Raw genomic sequence first — 16,017 nt, forward strand, 5'->3', positions numbered from 1 at the left:
TAAAATACTTGTAGATTTCGAATACATGAGGAAATAACTCCTCCTTTTGGAGGGATTCAGTTTTGTGTTTTGATGAGAGCTGTTTATTTGCTGTTTAAACCATTGTAACACATTAGGCTAAACAGAATTGCCTTGAGCAGTTAGGGTCTGCCTTCATAAGATCTAAAGAAACCTCCATCTGGGCTGATGGTGCACTTAGGAAGCATTGCTTTAGTAATCATGGCACCTTAGAACCATGATTTTTTTCTTGCTTGCTAGGTTTTCTGCCTTTCTGAGTAGTTAAGTCTATGCCTGTGAAAATTATGTAGGTTTGGGATGTTCAGTTTAGCATTCAATTTCATTTTTTAATGTCTTTCAATAGCTAGGAGACTTTCGGCTTTTTTTGTTACAAATGAGCTGTGATGGGCTCTTGAATGCTTTCTGCTCTGGCTGCTGTTGCTCAAGTTAGCTCAAGACAACACATTCTCCTCTGCATTTTTTTTTTTTTTTAAAAACAATTTAGTTTAATGCTCCACTTGGCATCTGAAGAATTTGCAAGCCACCAAATCAAATTTTCTCAATGAAGGAGATCCTTAAAATAACCATTACTTTTGCTTTCATCATAAAGTGTAAAAACAAAGGCAAAAAGGGGTTAGTTAGGTAATGCAGCCCACTTGGAGTTGGTTGAAAGGACAAGAAAGCTAAAAGGTATGAGGAAGTTGGGTGAGGATGCTGTGTTGTATAAATGAGTCTTGTAAGTAACCAACAAAGCAAGAGAAAAATAGTGTAACCTGCTAGCAACATATTTTGTTTCATTTTCAATAGCAACTTTTAAATTTTGATGGAGTTTTACAGTAAACTGGATTTCCGTTAGTAAGGGTCAATTGGGAATGGAATGTAGAAAGAAGGTTCCTTCCTAATGGCAATGAATAGCAATTAAAACCTTTTTACACTTTTAATTTAGTGTCTTAAATTTTATGTAGTAATTGCAGCTGTATCTATCGGAGAAATTTTGGCGAGAAGACAGTAGTTTATTTGGTGAGGATGTGAAATAGGGAAAATAAACTGATATAAACTATTTTAAAATATTTCAATCTTCTGACAGTAAAAAAATACAGCAGTTTAAGATTTGTAAATTTTATTATGTCACTTCTTCTTTTAACTATTGTCACATTTTCATTATTTCATTAGCAGATCTGTATTGTTTGTTACTTCTTGCTTTACAGTCTTATATATATCAGATTTAAATGGAGAGAATGAGGCTGGCATGGGAATGTCAGTCCTGTTTTGTGGTGGACATTAAGTATAACTGATGATGAGCCCTCAGATTTGCCACTTTGACTGAAAGTTGGGTGTAATAAGCTTCTTTTACATCCTACAGCTTTTTTTTGCATTTGCAAATGAAGAAAAGTTTTCTGAAAATGGATGGATGGTGTACAATCCAATGTCCGAATATAGGAGACAAGTGAGTTACTAAAGTTTCAGTTGCTTGGTGCTTTCATATCTGACTACTTTACACAGAGGAATTATTGTTTGTACATTTATCAGCTGTTGGGGGAGGGGAATCGGACACATAACAAGAATGAAAGAACATGGAAATAATTACAATTGCTGTTTAAACCATTTGGAAAAAAAAGTAAAGAAAATAAATAAAACACTGGAACCTTTAAAAAAAAAATAGAATGTCACAGGAAGGTAGCCTTTGCTCTTTGAAGGAAGTTATTGATAACTACAATGTGGCACTGTTAACTGAGCAGGGGGCAGGGAGAATGTGCCAAATACATAACTGCAGTGTCCTAAATATAGTTTTGATTTGGTCTTTGATTTGGTCTACTTCTTCCTCAAGTGAAAACGGGGTAAAAAAAAAGGCAGCTTATTTTAGAAAGCATTGCTTTACAGAAGTTACTTATATGTTTTTCAGTATTCTACCTTGGTCTTTAGGTGATTTTGAAAAAATGTCAGTGAAAGAGAATGATATTATTTAATTTTAAAATGTCTTTTAGACAATTTATTTTTGCTTTAAATAGGATGTGGGGTTTTTTTAAAAAAAAATTAAATAGCAAACAGTAAGGACTTCCTTAGATGCTTTTTTTCCCCTCTATAGTTTTTCAGTTCAAGGTTTAAGAGGCGTAAGACCCAAAAAAGGTAAAATACAAGCACCCACACAAAGCCCACTGTTCATGTGCCGGTGTGGTGGGCTTATCAGTCTTTCTCAATTTCCTGGCTGCTGTTTGTGAAATGCCTTACTGATCAGACTGCGACTAAAAGTTGTTTCTCAATAAGAAAGCTACCCTGAATCTTATTTTTAACCCGAAGGTAGTATCAGGCTGCAGGGAAGAAAGGCTGAGATGAGACTTCTTCCCCCCGTCTTCTCAGCAGGCAAAATGGAAAGGCAGAGCTTTGAGAGAGGAGAGAAGGCAATTTTCTTTCCTCATTCCCACAGTTAAAGAAATACATCTACTAGTTTTATTCATTGTTTTGGAACTTGATGTAAGAATAGAATTGTGTATGTAAGAGTGTAGGAGATGGCTGTGAATCCATCAGCAATGAGCTGTTTTGTGTGGTCTTGTAATCTTCTATTGTTTTGAAACAGTACTGTAGTTAGGTTAAATTGGTAGATTGTTGCCACCATGTGGCCATAATGTCACGTAAAATTCAAGAGCAGAATTATTATTTGTACAGCCAAAAATAGATTGAAAAACTTTGTGTTACATTTTAGGGACTGCCTAATGAACGGTGGCGAGTAACTTTTATTAATGAACATTACGGACTGTGTGACACATATCCATCACTCTTAGTAGTGCCATATAATGCAACAGATGATGATCTCAAGAAAGTTGCTGCCTTTAGGTCCCGAAATAGAATTCCGGTGAGTATTATGTGATGAAAGTTACCTTATAGTGTAGCTATAAGTTTTAAATATGCACCTAGACAACTTTTTGATGAGCATGACACAAAGGATGCTTTTTTTGGAAATGGTTATAGCAAAATAGTTTTGATTGGCTGACGGTTTTTACTGCTTGAAACTCGTGTCTTCGCCAAGGCACATTTCCATTTTGCCCTCACAACAATCACCCATTCCAGCTTTGTTGGTTTTAGATTGACTTTTCTAGTAACAACTGCCAGTATTGCATATTCCCTTTTCTTACTGAAGTATGAGCCTCAGACTGCCATCTGTACTAATTTGTTGACTATTGTTGGATGCACATAAAATGTGATAGCAAATGTTATCCTCCCGTAAGTAAACTACATAGCATTTAAACATAGTTCTAACGGTCAGTCCTAAAATAAGACCTCATGCATAGTCTCTGCAGTCAATTATTGGTCTTTTTATTTTTTTTTTAATTGGGCTGTGGAATTGAAGATAAACCCATTTGACTTTTTGGGTATATTTCTCTAACTAAAATTCTTTGAGGTAAGAGAATTTTTATGTATCAACTCTTTACAGCACTATAGAAAATACTAATTTCTATCACAATATGATCTGTTCTAACTAATATTTCAATTTGGCAAACTCAGAAGAAGTGCTAGACTCTTAGCCAGTATCAGAAAGCTGCCTTGAATCTCAGTTGAATTTCCAACAGATGTGAAACTCAGTATGATAAATATTTATTCGATATGGTATTTACTGACAGGCTAGGCCTATAATTATAAATTTACTCTCTCTGCATGTACATGTAGGTATATATATAACATATAATGTGTACAAAATATCTATCTGAAATATACAGTGTGTGCATGTAGTTTATAACCCAGCTGTATCTTCTCTGTCATCTCAGAATTCATGACAGGGCTTTTATATGCCCGTACAGTGAAAGTCATTTCCGTGGTAATAGTAATTCTGTTCTTGTCAGGAAATAACCAATCATACTGACCCCCACACACACTACAGGTCTCGTTTCTAGATATACAACTAAAGGTTGTATTTCAAGAGTGAATACTTTCTGAGGATTTTTTTTTTAAACTCTGGTTGTCTTTGTAACCCATGACTTTCAGACTGGGTGAGAGTACTGCTTCTTAATATTCTTCAACGATGAAGTTGGAGTTTTTGCCTGCTTCTTGGGCTGCTTATCTTTAATCTCTTGCACTGCAGTCTGTTCCCTGGGCAGCTCACTATCTCTTGTTTGTGGAAGTCCCTGCTGGCTCAGAACAACAACAGAGCCAGCATGCCCTTTGCCGCAATGCCTTCCTTTGTAAAGAGGACTGAGGAACAAAATGTACTTTAAAGAGAAAGGGAAACATTCAAGATACTGTAGAAAGGTTGAACTTTCCTTCCTTATCAAAAAAAAGGGAAAAGTTCTTGTAGAACTGGAGCATCTTAGTCACCATTTCTACAAGGAGTTCATTCTTCTGAATTGTTTCTTAGTTTCAGCAGGCATTGCTATGTTTATTTCCAGTTTGCTTTTCAGAATTATTTGTGCAACCTAAGAGTTGTAGGAAAATATTAAAATGCAGATGATTATATAGTTGAGTATAATTTCAATAAGAGTTAAATATGTAAGAGAAGGACCTCTTTAAAAGATAGTTATTATTAAATTTTATGAGACTAAAGTGGAAGTAGTTGAGATGTCTGGGGGTTACCTTGTGAAGAAATAAAATTAAAAATGTTAGTTTTCATATTAAAGAATGCAACTTTAAAATTTAAGTTATGATTTTTTTAAATAAAATGTATTTCTTCTAATGTGTTTTGGACATGTGGCTAGGTTCTGTCATGGATTCATCCAGAGACTCAAGCTGTTATTATGCGCTGCAGTCAACCCCTTGTCGGAATGAGTGGCAAGCGGAATAAAGATGATGAAAGATATCTTGATATCATCAGGGAGGCTAATGGGCAAATCTCAAAACTGACCATCTATGATGCTAGACCCAATGTCAATGCAGTTGCAAACAAGGTAAACAGATGCTTTATAGTCTTATTTGTGAAGGGGGGTGGGGAGGAGAATTAGTCTGAAGTTTTCTGAGAGGAGGTTTTTGGGAACAGTAGTAACCTTAATGTAGATAAATTTACATATTAATTATATATTTACATAATCAATACTGAGGCTCAAGGACATGAATGCCTAACGTGGGTCGTAAGCAGGGTTTCAGGACCATACATGGATTTCCAGACACGCTTTACCCTGTCTGTTATCAGTCAAGCACAGATCTTAGCGTGGGACTGCAATCAGCTATGACTATGCTCTGCATTGTGAGGTAGGTGTAGGCTGAGCTGCAGAGCGTGTCCTCTGTTGGAATGACATGCCACCTCTGTGCAAGCCACAGCTCTGCTTCATATTCTCTGGGAAAGTCTATCCTGGAAAGGCCATGTGCATAATGCCAAGCCCACTGATAGGGCTTGAACTTTTGTCTGGTTCTTTCTGACCATTACATGAACCATTTCAGACCTATCGAGGCATCCAGCAAATAAAGAGAACGTGATGAATAAGTTAACTTGGGGCTCGCACTCTGTACAGCAGTATGGGTATGATCTCGGATACCTAGATATCTGTTCTTCCCTAGGTGCCTGTAGTCGGTAAGTGCAGTAACAGAAGTAGTGTTTCCATCTGACAAAGTGACCATTTCTTTGCTAATTTGTGCTCAAAGCCTAAATGGGATCAGAATCATAGAACAGCCCAGGTTGGAAGGGACCCAGAAAGATCATCTGGTCTAACCTTTTCAAGAAGAAAAGGTGTCCCTGTGCCTCTCTGCCCCCCCGCCCCCAACTCTGGTGAGGACCAGATTGTTCAGGCATACTTGAGTAATACCAGTCACAGAGTGTCAGTGTTGTGTCTGGCACAGAGCACAGCAGACATGGATGTGATCCCTGTTTCTGTGAAAAGCCTGCTTAGGGGCAGGTGGTGAAGGACACAATTTTAATTCTTTCTTCATAGGAGAACATACCGACTTCACTCCCTCGGTGTCTAGGATAGTCCTTTACCTGCTGAACTTCAGGCATAAATGGACATGATTTTCAGTACTTACTAGTGAAGTTGTGTGTCTGCACAGCAAAGAGCATGAGAGATACCAGCTCAAGGGGGTTTGAGATCTCAGTGAAACAATGTGTTTATCTGGGAGACAAGAAAATCTAGCTTCTGAGTAATTTTTTTGCACAAAATGAACACTAATTTAGTGGAATGAATGCTAATTTAGTGGAAGTCTTCAGTGTTTGTGCTGAAAGTAATTTGAAATGATGAAACTTGTTTGCCTCTAGAAAGTTTATATGTAACAAATGCAAACTTGCTTCAGAATTCAAGAGGGACAATAGTGTTAGTGTTTTGCTCTGTGCAACTTAAACGCACACATCTGTACCTTTATAGCCCTCTTCTCTATAATAGAGAATATAATTTATTAAGCAAGAAATAGGGCTACTTTTTTTGTTTGTTTGTTTTGTGTAGCACACATTCTTTCAGAGCCTCTATCCTGGGGGCTGTTTGGCTAGGTTTTAATCTGATGGTTTGTATTTTGAGGGTCTGCCTCAATTGCTTGCATTTTACTCTATGAATTGCATTATCCTCTGCAGATTGAATTTTTATGGGTGAACAAAACATGTAATCCTTTTGCTTGCATTGTGGGAGGAATGTCAGTTCTTACATTAACTTAATTTTTCTTCCCAGTTCTTAGACAAACTCAAATTTTTATCCCATGTGTTTCAAAGATGTATTACATCCACACTTCATAAACACATACTTGCTGAAGTATGAAGCAGAGTTTTCAGCTTTTTAAAATGGTCTATGTGTTTTACCCATGTTTTAATTAAGTCCTGATATATCTAAATACAAAATACTCAAATCATAGCAGTAAAAGCAGTAGGGTTCATTTCTGGATTGTACAGTGTGGATCAGCACTGAACAAAGTTTTCTTGAACAGCTGTGAAGATAAGTGTAAGCAAAATCCCAGGCTGTGCTATTTGTGCATTCCTGTGTTCTTTTTACATAGGTCAAGACCACACAGTCAGTAGGAGTTACAGCAACCCTGATGTTAAAATTACAATCATTCCTCACCAGGACTTCATAATACTCAAAGGAAAGAGAAAAAATACAATTATTGCTACTTTTAGCCCAGAGCCTGGCAGCTCTGAATACCCCCACATCTGAGGAAGGAGATACAGAGCATAGAATAGAGATACCGTGCTACTATACAGAAACGTAGGTGGTTCTTATGGGAACTATATCGTGATTTAGATTGTTGTCTGATGTGTAGTTGGTGGCTGTAATGGCTTATAAAGGCAAAATTTATTTAGCACAATTCATGGCATGGCATGTTTTTGCTGTCTGCAGGAACTGCTGCTATTCTGCAGTTACCTTTGGAAAATCTCATCACTGGCACTGCGTCCAAAAATATGTGTGGTTTTCCCACTTCCTTTTGTGACCAGGCACATCCTCTGCTGTGGTAGCGATTAAATAACACCACAAGGAGAACAGACTTTCTACTTATGTGACTCTTTAATTTCTTAATGATCTAAATACATGTTTAGTCTTCAGCAATAAAATTTAATGTTAAAAAAGTTTAACGTTTTTACTGATTTACTACTTAGAGGCAAAATCTAAGATTCTTTAACTTAATTCTTAAATGAAACTTAGTTTATTCTGAATTGAGCTCTTAAATTTACTTGGCCAAACATTTTATGATTTTTATCTATTTCAATATCAGTTCAATTTTAGTAGTAAATAACTAGGCAATTTCAAACACAGGAACGATCTTTTCTTTGGTAGCAACTTTGCACTGGTAAACATGAGACTTGCTCTCTTGAATTAGTGGTGTAAAGAAGCAGACAGATCCTTTTGACTGAATTTTTCGAATTGATACAGAAACAAAGAAATAAGCAATTTTATTTCCTGGAAGTGGTGATCTACTATGTTACAATTAATTGCTGTTTTGTGTGCTGTACTTTCCATTTTATTTTAACCTTAATAATCTGCCTGGGAAGTAAGTTGATTCCTTCTGTACTCAGAATCTTGAGTTTGTTTAATCCTTGGTGGGAAAGTGAACATAAATGAAGAAAAAAATACTGAAATTGTAATGTCAGTTGGCCAAGGAAAAGCTGTTTCCACCATGAATCTCAAAAGTAATGAGGAAGGTACAAAGGTTTTTTTATTCTTAAAGCAGTCTGAGTCCTGACTGATGCGATGCTGGCCCACTGTCCCTCATCTGGCTAGTTCAATCCTATTTGAAGGTCTCCAGGCCCAACAGTACAAACAATCTTTTAGTGTTAATCTAAAATAGTTAGTTTTCCCTTTTAGGGTTACTCCCTTGAGGTTTTGAAAGCAACTAGGCTCACTGGAGTAACTTGAATGTCTTTCTGGCCATGTGACATACTTAATACATTTTGTCTTTCTGGACAAAGGAAAGCCCCCACATATTAATCTCCAGCATTTGCTCCTCCAAAGCTTGTATCTGAGACTGAAGTTTTAAAGAAGCAACTGAATATACTGCCCAACTACAACATAAAGTATAAACAAAATTCAGTCACTTCTTGCTCTGTTGAAAACCAGCTACAACAGTGTATATATGACTGAAGTTAATTTTAGGTCTCTTGTTTGTAGGCGACTGGGGGAGGATATGAAGGTGAAGATGCATATCCCAATGCAGAACTTTTCTTCTTGGACATTCATAATATTCATGTCATGCGGGAATCTTTGAAGAAGTTGAAGGACATTGTTTATCCTAATGTGGAAGAATCACACTGGTTGTCAAGTCTGGAATCAACTCATTGGTTAGAACATATAAAGGTAACTTCCTGCTGTTTGTTTGAAATAACGTTTGTCCAAATCTGTCGTATCAGACTTGGTTTCTTTGCTAGACTTTGAGATAGTCCTGATATGGAACACATGGAACTACTTGGAATACAGAAACAGCAGCACTGAGTGTTGACTTTTTGCCAACTAGTCTTAGAGTATGTTGTGAGGTGTCATTACTAAGCAACAGTAGGTGAAACTCAACATTTATTGTCTGCCTCAAGTCAAATGTCAGTCTTTTAAGAGGAGAGCATTATTAGTCTGATTGTCTTTACATATGTGAGAACTGATTTATTTTCTAGCAGTACAGGACTTCAGATAACGGTCACTGAAGGATTAATAGTTACTTTAGTTGTCAGTATATATGTGACTATTTTGTGAATTATAGTTTTAAAAATAAATCTTGTAAATTTATTTGTAAATTCTGTCATTTTCATCTTGTAGCACAAATAAAACACTTAAACTGGTAATTCACCAGTGTTCTTACTAGTTGACCTTTGAACTTTTTGCCTCAAAGTACAGCTGTGCAAAAGTATTTAGAATAAGGTGTAATGAATCTTACTTAATAAAATTTTCTTTTTAATATGTAGAAAATAAGCACATTAGAAGGGTACAAGTTCCTTTTTCCAACAACTGAAATATTTCAGTAATTGTTAAGTAAGAAGTTCAAAGAAAGAAACCAAATGAAACACAGAATTTTTAGAGAGTATATGATATGGTAAATCCTCCCTTTCTTTAAAAAAGAAGCTTATGTTCTTTGGTTTATCAAGGTTACTGTTTTCTGCCCCATTTTTTAAGAATTTACTGTGAGATGAATTAGATCTTACTAAGGGATTAGGGAACCAATCTGTTTCTCTTTCTATACAAGAAATTTAGTTTATCTCCTAGAAAATTCTCTTCCAGTTAACTACTCCATTCTCTGTAATGGAAACAATATCAATTTAGATACTGTGTAGATATAAAGAAATCAATTTATTTTTGGAATGATAACACTAATCTCTGTTGGTTGGTGTCTGTTCCTCTTTGTTAGCTTGTCCTGACAGGAGCTATTCAAGTGGCAGACAAGGTGTCCTCAGGAAGGAGCTCCGTGGTGGTTCACTGCAGCGATGGCTGGGACCGGACAGCACAGCTGACATCGCTGGCCATGTTGATGCTAGACAGCTACTACAGAACAATTGAAGGCTTTGAAGTTCTGGTGCAAAAAGAGTGGATAAGCTTTGGACACAAATTTGCATCGGTAAGAGGAGATAATTGCAAGGACTAGGCAACATTAACATTCTAAAAAGCTTTTAATGTTGAACTACTCATTGTGTCAAGATTTGACAATTCATTATTTTGGAATTTTGATTTAAAACATTTCCAGGTAAATCTGAGCAGAGCTTTTGGTTTTGGACTTGCTTAGTTAATATTTTTTTGCTTTCTCTAAGAACTGATACTTTGTCCTTTACACCCTTTTAAAAACACAGAATTGCTGGGGTTACTGTGGTTATTGAGCAAAGAAAATGAGAAGGCAGAAAAATTATGTTTGAACAAACTTTTCAGAAGATCAAACAAGACTGGAACCTTTTTCCTCACCCTCCCTTTAGACTATTTTGAATGTCATGAGATGCAGATGAATGAGTCTGGCCAATGTCTTTTAAGTGATGTTTTGAAAGCTTCTTCCCAGACTTGTCATAATAGCTCACCAGAGGCTGTCACTAGTAATGTGGGCTCTACTTCTGTTCAGTTGTCTTCTGGATGCTTAGAAGGTTAAGCAGAAATTGTCTATAGCAAGTCCTTAATATCCTACCTGTATATAATGCAAAGTCAAGGGTGTTTGTATTGGGAAACTTTTCAGAGTCTTAGTGGAACTTCTCTTAAATTTGGCAGCTAACCATTTAACCAGAAAATCTGTGAGGAACCTGGCAAAGCAGAATAGTTTGCCAGGGAGAGTGTGCTGGGATATGTAAACATAAAACATAAGTTGGAAGCTTTACAACAGCATTATGTGTTGATGCTGAACCTTGTAATTCACAGTAAGAAGTTTCCGCACCTTCAGCAGAAGTTACTTGCACAGACAATTTGTCCCCAGTGGAACATTCTAAAACTACTACTTAATATTGCTAAAATTGGGAAAATGGCAATCTGGAAAAAATCAAGAAGTCAAACAGTATACCTGTGTGTGTATTTCATGCCCACTTTACATTTGCAGAAGTGTCTCAGTCATTTGGAAATTCATGTATAGCTACTCAGCATGGATCACTTCACTATTTAAGTGTGCTTGTCTTTGATCGGACATTCTAAAGGTGCTTTGAGGCCTAGATTTGCATTTTGGTTGTTGGGAGTGATATCTGCTGCAGTCCATCTTTTTGTATACTTACCTGTAGTCTTCTAGTAGTGACATGTTATAAAGCTTTGAAGTATTCTGTCTTGGTACTGCCACAGGAAAACACTGGCTTGCCTTTTTATTCTCATATTTTACTTTGTATTTTTAAAAAACGTTATAGTCATGATGCAGATAGAGTTAGGAAACTTGTAGCCTAGTGCATATGTTATGGTTTAACACAAAGCTTAAAAAGTGTTCTGTGTGTCCTTCACCATTATGAATAAATTCAACTGATCTATGATTCTTTTTATTAAGCCATCAATTTTAATTTGGGTAGTCAGAGGAGTTTGTTCTCTCTCAACAGATAACATTTTTCTCCTGTTAGCAAGGTAGGACTTTTAGATCCCTTACAGATGACTAGCTCGGTCCCCTGGTTCATCTCTGACAATGTAGCAGCAACAAGGGTGATTTAAATAGCTTGCTTTTGCTTAAACTACTATTTTATTTTCCCTTCTTGCTTGCTCAAGTAGCAATCTTTGGAAACGGTTGGCTCCTTTAGCCAACCGCTGCTTTCTGAGAGTACTGTATATGGTGATTTGATGGGTTGTTCAGTTTATAGTGAAGGGAGGTGGTCCTCCTCCGGAGTGTTCTGTAGAAGGGGTTGGGTCACTGTCCCTAGAGGTATGTAAAAGACTGTAAAAGACATGCAGATGTGGTGCTTAGGGACATGGTTTAGTGGTGGACTTGGCTGTGTTAGGTTAATGGTTGGACTTGATAGTTAAAAGGAAAGACTTAAAGGTCTTTCCCAACCTAAATGATTTTGCGGTAAAAGCTGATAATGCAAGCAGAAAATATTTTGATCATATATGCTCTGTTTCAGTTTGGTGTAATTACTTGATAGAACCATGAGTTTTAATATTGAAGACTAGGCACTTCAGTGCAGTTAGCATTTCCTGAACCTCATCTCTGCAACTATTGTTACACCTTCCCTCAGGCAGGGAGTTGGAGAAGAGTAGAGTGTTTCTTACACTGGCTGGGTTAGAACAAGCTTCATGTTTTCATGTTACAGGGTTGCAGTTTGGATGTTTTAATAAGAAATAACTAAATAGTAGACTACTTAATAGTTCCTCTCTGTATTTTCTAACGAAGCTCACAGTAAGTTTCCTTGTTGAAAAGGAATTCCCTACCCCAGCTTTTCTGTGTATAGTGAACTTAGTAAACTATCCGGATGATAAAATTGCTTGCTATGTGGAATGATGTTCCAATAATGCATTCTAATATAAAAAATGAGACACAGACGTAATTATAGATGGAAAATGCTCAGACATCCTAAAACTGCTAACCATAGTGAAAGTGGAAGGACTTTCACTCCTTTCTGAACACATGTATGGCTGTTAACAGATACCACATATTTTAAGCTATGAAAACTGAAGGGCAAGGAGGCCGATTTGTTTGTCTTCCCTATAGTGCTTTTCTAGTCATTTGCTACTGTTGACTGAGTTCAGCTACAATGCCTCATCTTCAATTCTATTATTTTAAACTATCTTGCAAATCATTGTACAGAGGAGTGTACTGGTTTTATGATTTTTCACTTTCTTAAGACATTAAGCCTGCTATCTTATAGGCAGATAGACAACATTTTAGTTCAACATACATGCTCTTCTTTTGTCTCCTCCAGGCAAGTATATTCAAGCAGAATTATGGAGTTAATAGAATCTCTTTTCCCTGAATCTCTTATCTGTTCTCAGCTATCAAATATGAAAAGGAATGAAACAACTTTTACCAAACCTACTTTTTGTCTATGGGGAGAATTCCTTTGATTGTTACTTTGGAGTTCTCGGAATAAGTGGCTCACCCAGACTTTAAAAATGTGTGTTAATTTTCTGTCAAGAACATGAACGTTTCTTTGAGCTCGCTCATGTTCACTGTCTACCCCGGGGTGAATCTTTACGTTCAAGTGTGGAAGGGGAAGAGGAGAATCTCTGTGGATAGTTTGATCTAGGTTCTCCAGTGGTTTAAATTATGAAAGAAGACAAAGTATATAATTTGGCTTTTAACAAACTTATAACTTAGATATAGTTCAAAATATGTCTTGATTATTTGCAAAGTAATATATGCTTTAACAGTTCAGATCATCCAACAACTAGCAGGTTTTTGTAACAGGACCAATTATCACTTTGGAATTTTTCTCAGACACCTTTGGAACAACTTTACAGTATTTCTTTATATCTGAATCTCTCATCCTTGGTTCAATAACTAAAACTAATATTTATTACAGAAGCATTAATATTCTAGTGCAAAATAAGAAATAATGCCTATTGGCCATAAAATAGACTGTTTCAGTTAACAGGAGGCTGTACTGCTTCATTACAGAGAATAGGCCATGGTGATAAAAATCATGCTGATGCAGACCGATCGCCCATCTTTCTCCAGTTTATTGATTGTGTGTGGCAGATGTCCAAACAGGTATGTTATATCATTCTTCAGAAGGTAACACTGCTAAGAGCTGACTGAATTAAAAACCTAGATCTTTATTTAAGCAAAAAAGTATTTGAAGAGGACGGTATATACCCCTCTGATACTGTAATCAAAAAGGAGACTTTTAAACTGTACCATCTCTCTACCCAATTTCTAAAAGCGCTATAGGAGTTGTAGTTATGTTGCTTAACACTGCGTTGGCTATGCATGCAAGGCTGGTCTGTCTTGGATATGGGCTTCTCAGAAAGATATTGAGAGATGTAATCCAGCAGAATGCTTTTACAGGAATTGCATCCAACTCTCTTTAATAGGGTCAGTTGTTTCATTTTAGCATTTTTGTGAAGTTGTCCCTTGAACTACAGGGACAAATGTTTTGTCAAAGCTTGAAAAGGAAGCTTGGGAGCTGTTGAGTGCTGTGATTTAATGTTGTATTTTCAATAAGTAATGAAACAAAGCAGCAAACTTAGTCTGTTTAGGGCCAAGGATTAGGAGCTAAACCCTTATTTTCTTGTGCTGGACTATAAAGAGTACACTGTAGATACCTTACTCTGTGTTCCTAGTAAAAATGTAACTGTAACCATTCTATATCTTATTCCTCTTCTTAGAAATTAAACACAATTAGAACATTTTGAGAAGAGTTCTTTTCAGTGACGAGATTGAGAAAGTTGAACACCTCATGTCATCTGAACACTTACTCTGCTATAAAGTATATGAAAGTTTTATCTTAAAAATTATTTGTAGATGTATTCAGGCTTCTAAACGCCATCTTTAGCCTCTTAACCAGGGCATGTGCATCTCTTTTATGATGTAAAGAACGAATTTTTCTTTTCTGTTTTTAGTTTCCTACAGCCTTTGAATTCAACGAGCAGTTCTTGGTTACAATCCTGGATCACTTGTACAGCTGCCGCTTTGGTACTTTCTTGTATAACAGTGAGTCCCTTAGAGAAAAAGAGGTTAGTCAAACCACCGATTATTTAATTGTATTGCTGTGTTGACTCTAGATGATTACAAAAAGTTTTGGTTGTATTTCATTTGGTTTATTTATTATGTCTTTGCATGACAGTGGTTTTGAACTGTCTTTGTTCTTGTAGAGGAGTTGCATGGTAAATTCCTTGGGCTTAGTAGCTTAGAGACTATGCAGTCGCTAAAATACTTGTCAAGCACTAGTTTTGGAATATTTCTAATACAGTAACTTACTATGCTTCTACGTAAATCAGAGGTGTATTAGTTTTAGAATGTAATCATGGCTTCTATGATGCATTTCCTGATTTTCTGCAGATATTTACTGTTCTTATTTCAATTTCATTTTAGAAAGTGACTGAGAAAACATTATCGTTATGGTCTTTGATAAACAGTGAAAAATCTAAATACACCAATCCTTTTTACACTAAAGAGCTAAACCGAGCACTCTATCCAGTAGCCAGTATGCGTCACTTAGAGCTCTGGGTTAATTACTACATCAGGTGGAACCCAAGAATTCGGCAACAAGTAAGTAAATTCTCTATAATGTACAAAGTGCCTTTAGACTTAAGAAATAGGATTTTGTGTCACAACTGACTTGTAGAACAGTATCTGTGATCTGTTCAAGTTTTTAATATTTGTAAAGATGGAGAAAAAAGGTGAAAATTAGTATTCAGTTCTCTCCTTTTTTCTTTTTTCTTTTTTTTTTTTTTGTTTTTTGACTCAGCTCTTCCTAGAGCACTGAGTTTATTTCACTGCTTAGTATCAAGTCATCCTCAAGCTCTTTCTAACCCCTTCTCTTGGGGACAGGCCTGGGGGAGCATTTTTTAAGGGCATTTGATGCTACTAAAGGGTGAATGACACTGCTTAGAAATAGGGCTTACTGATCCCTGAAGAGTTAGGGCATTAGCATCACAAACACGCTTAATTGCATTTGCTTAGTCTGTCTTCTTTTTCTGAGTGTATGAAGTCTTTTACAAATTAAGATGACCAATTCGGTCCTTTATCTTTCAAAACTGCTAGCTGTATTGATGGCTTATAGTGAGATTTATATATATATATTTTTTTTAATGTAACTTGGATGATCCAACATTGTTTGCACTGTAACTGTTGGATGAAAGCTGTTGTTAAAAATTATACATGTGGATCAGATTGGAAGCCCAGGAAAGCTTTTATCACATTACACATAGTTCAGTTCTGTGCTTTTAATGTTTCATACACGGATGCTCAGTGCTTGTTTTGCAGTCTTGCTAGAAATCTCAGCAATGTGCATTGTAAAGATGGTGTACAGAGACATATTTGTCCTTCTTAATAAGTTGTGGAGTTTGGAGTAGGAAAAGATAAAGGAGCAATCTTTGACAGCAGCAGTCTTCACAATCCAGCCCCTAGAATGAATCAGTAGTTTTCAAGCAATGCACTTCCTTTTCCGCAGCTGTATTTACTTTATTTACCCTGTATTATTTACAACACTTTTGAGGCTGCAAGAAAGACAGTTTGCTGTATTTTCTTACAAGTGTGTTGCCAGTTTTAATTTGAGGTTCTAGTTTTAAAGTGCTTGTTGCTTCTGTGAAAGATGAGGGC

At 36.4% G+C, this 16,017-nt stretch overlaps 1 protein-coding gene across 2 annotated transcripts in view; it reads left to right on the forward strand.

Annotated features, from left to right (window-relative positions):
• MTM1 (myotubularin 1) overlaps positions 1-16,017 on the forward strand; it is a 46,207-nt gene that overhangs the window by 25,596 nt on the left and 4,594 nt on the right. For both annotated transcript variants that reach the window (XM_074914925.1, XM_074914926.1), the window contains exons 8-15: positions 1,361-1,444; positions 2,699-2,848; positions 4,683-4,871; positions 8,502-8,687; positions 9,724-9,930; positions 13,372-13,464; positions 14,316-14,429; positions 14,788-14,964. In XM_074914925.1, coding sequence (XP_074771026.1) covers positions 1,361-1,444; positions 2,699-2,848; positions 4,683-4,871; positions 8,502-8,687; positions 9,724-9,930; positions 13,372-13,464; positions 14,316-14,429; positions 14,788-14,964 — 1,200 coding nt within the window. The remainder of the gene's footprint in view (positions 1-1,360; positions 1,445-2,698; positions 2,849-4,682; positions 4,872-8,501; positions 8,688-9,723; positions 9,931-13,371; positions 13,465-14,315; positions 14,430-14,787; positions 14,965-16,017) is intronic.

Source organism: Athene noctua, chromosome 11 (assembly GCF_965140245.1).
Source record: "Athene noctua chromosome 11, bAthNoc1.hap1.1, whole genome shotgun sequence".
NCBI lineage: Eukaryota > Metazoa > Chordata > Aves > Strigiformes > Strigidae > Athene > Athene noctua.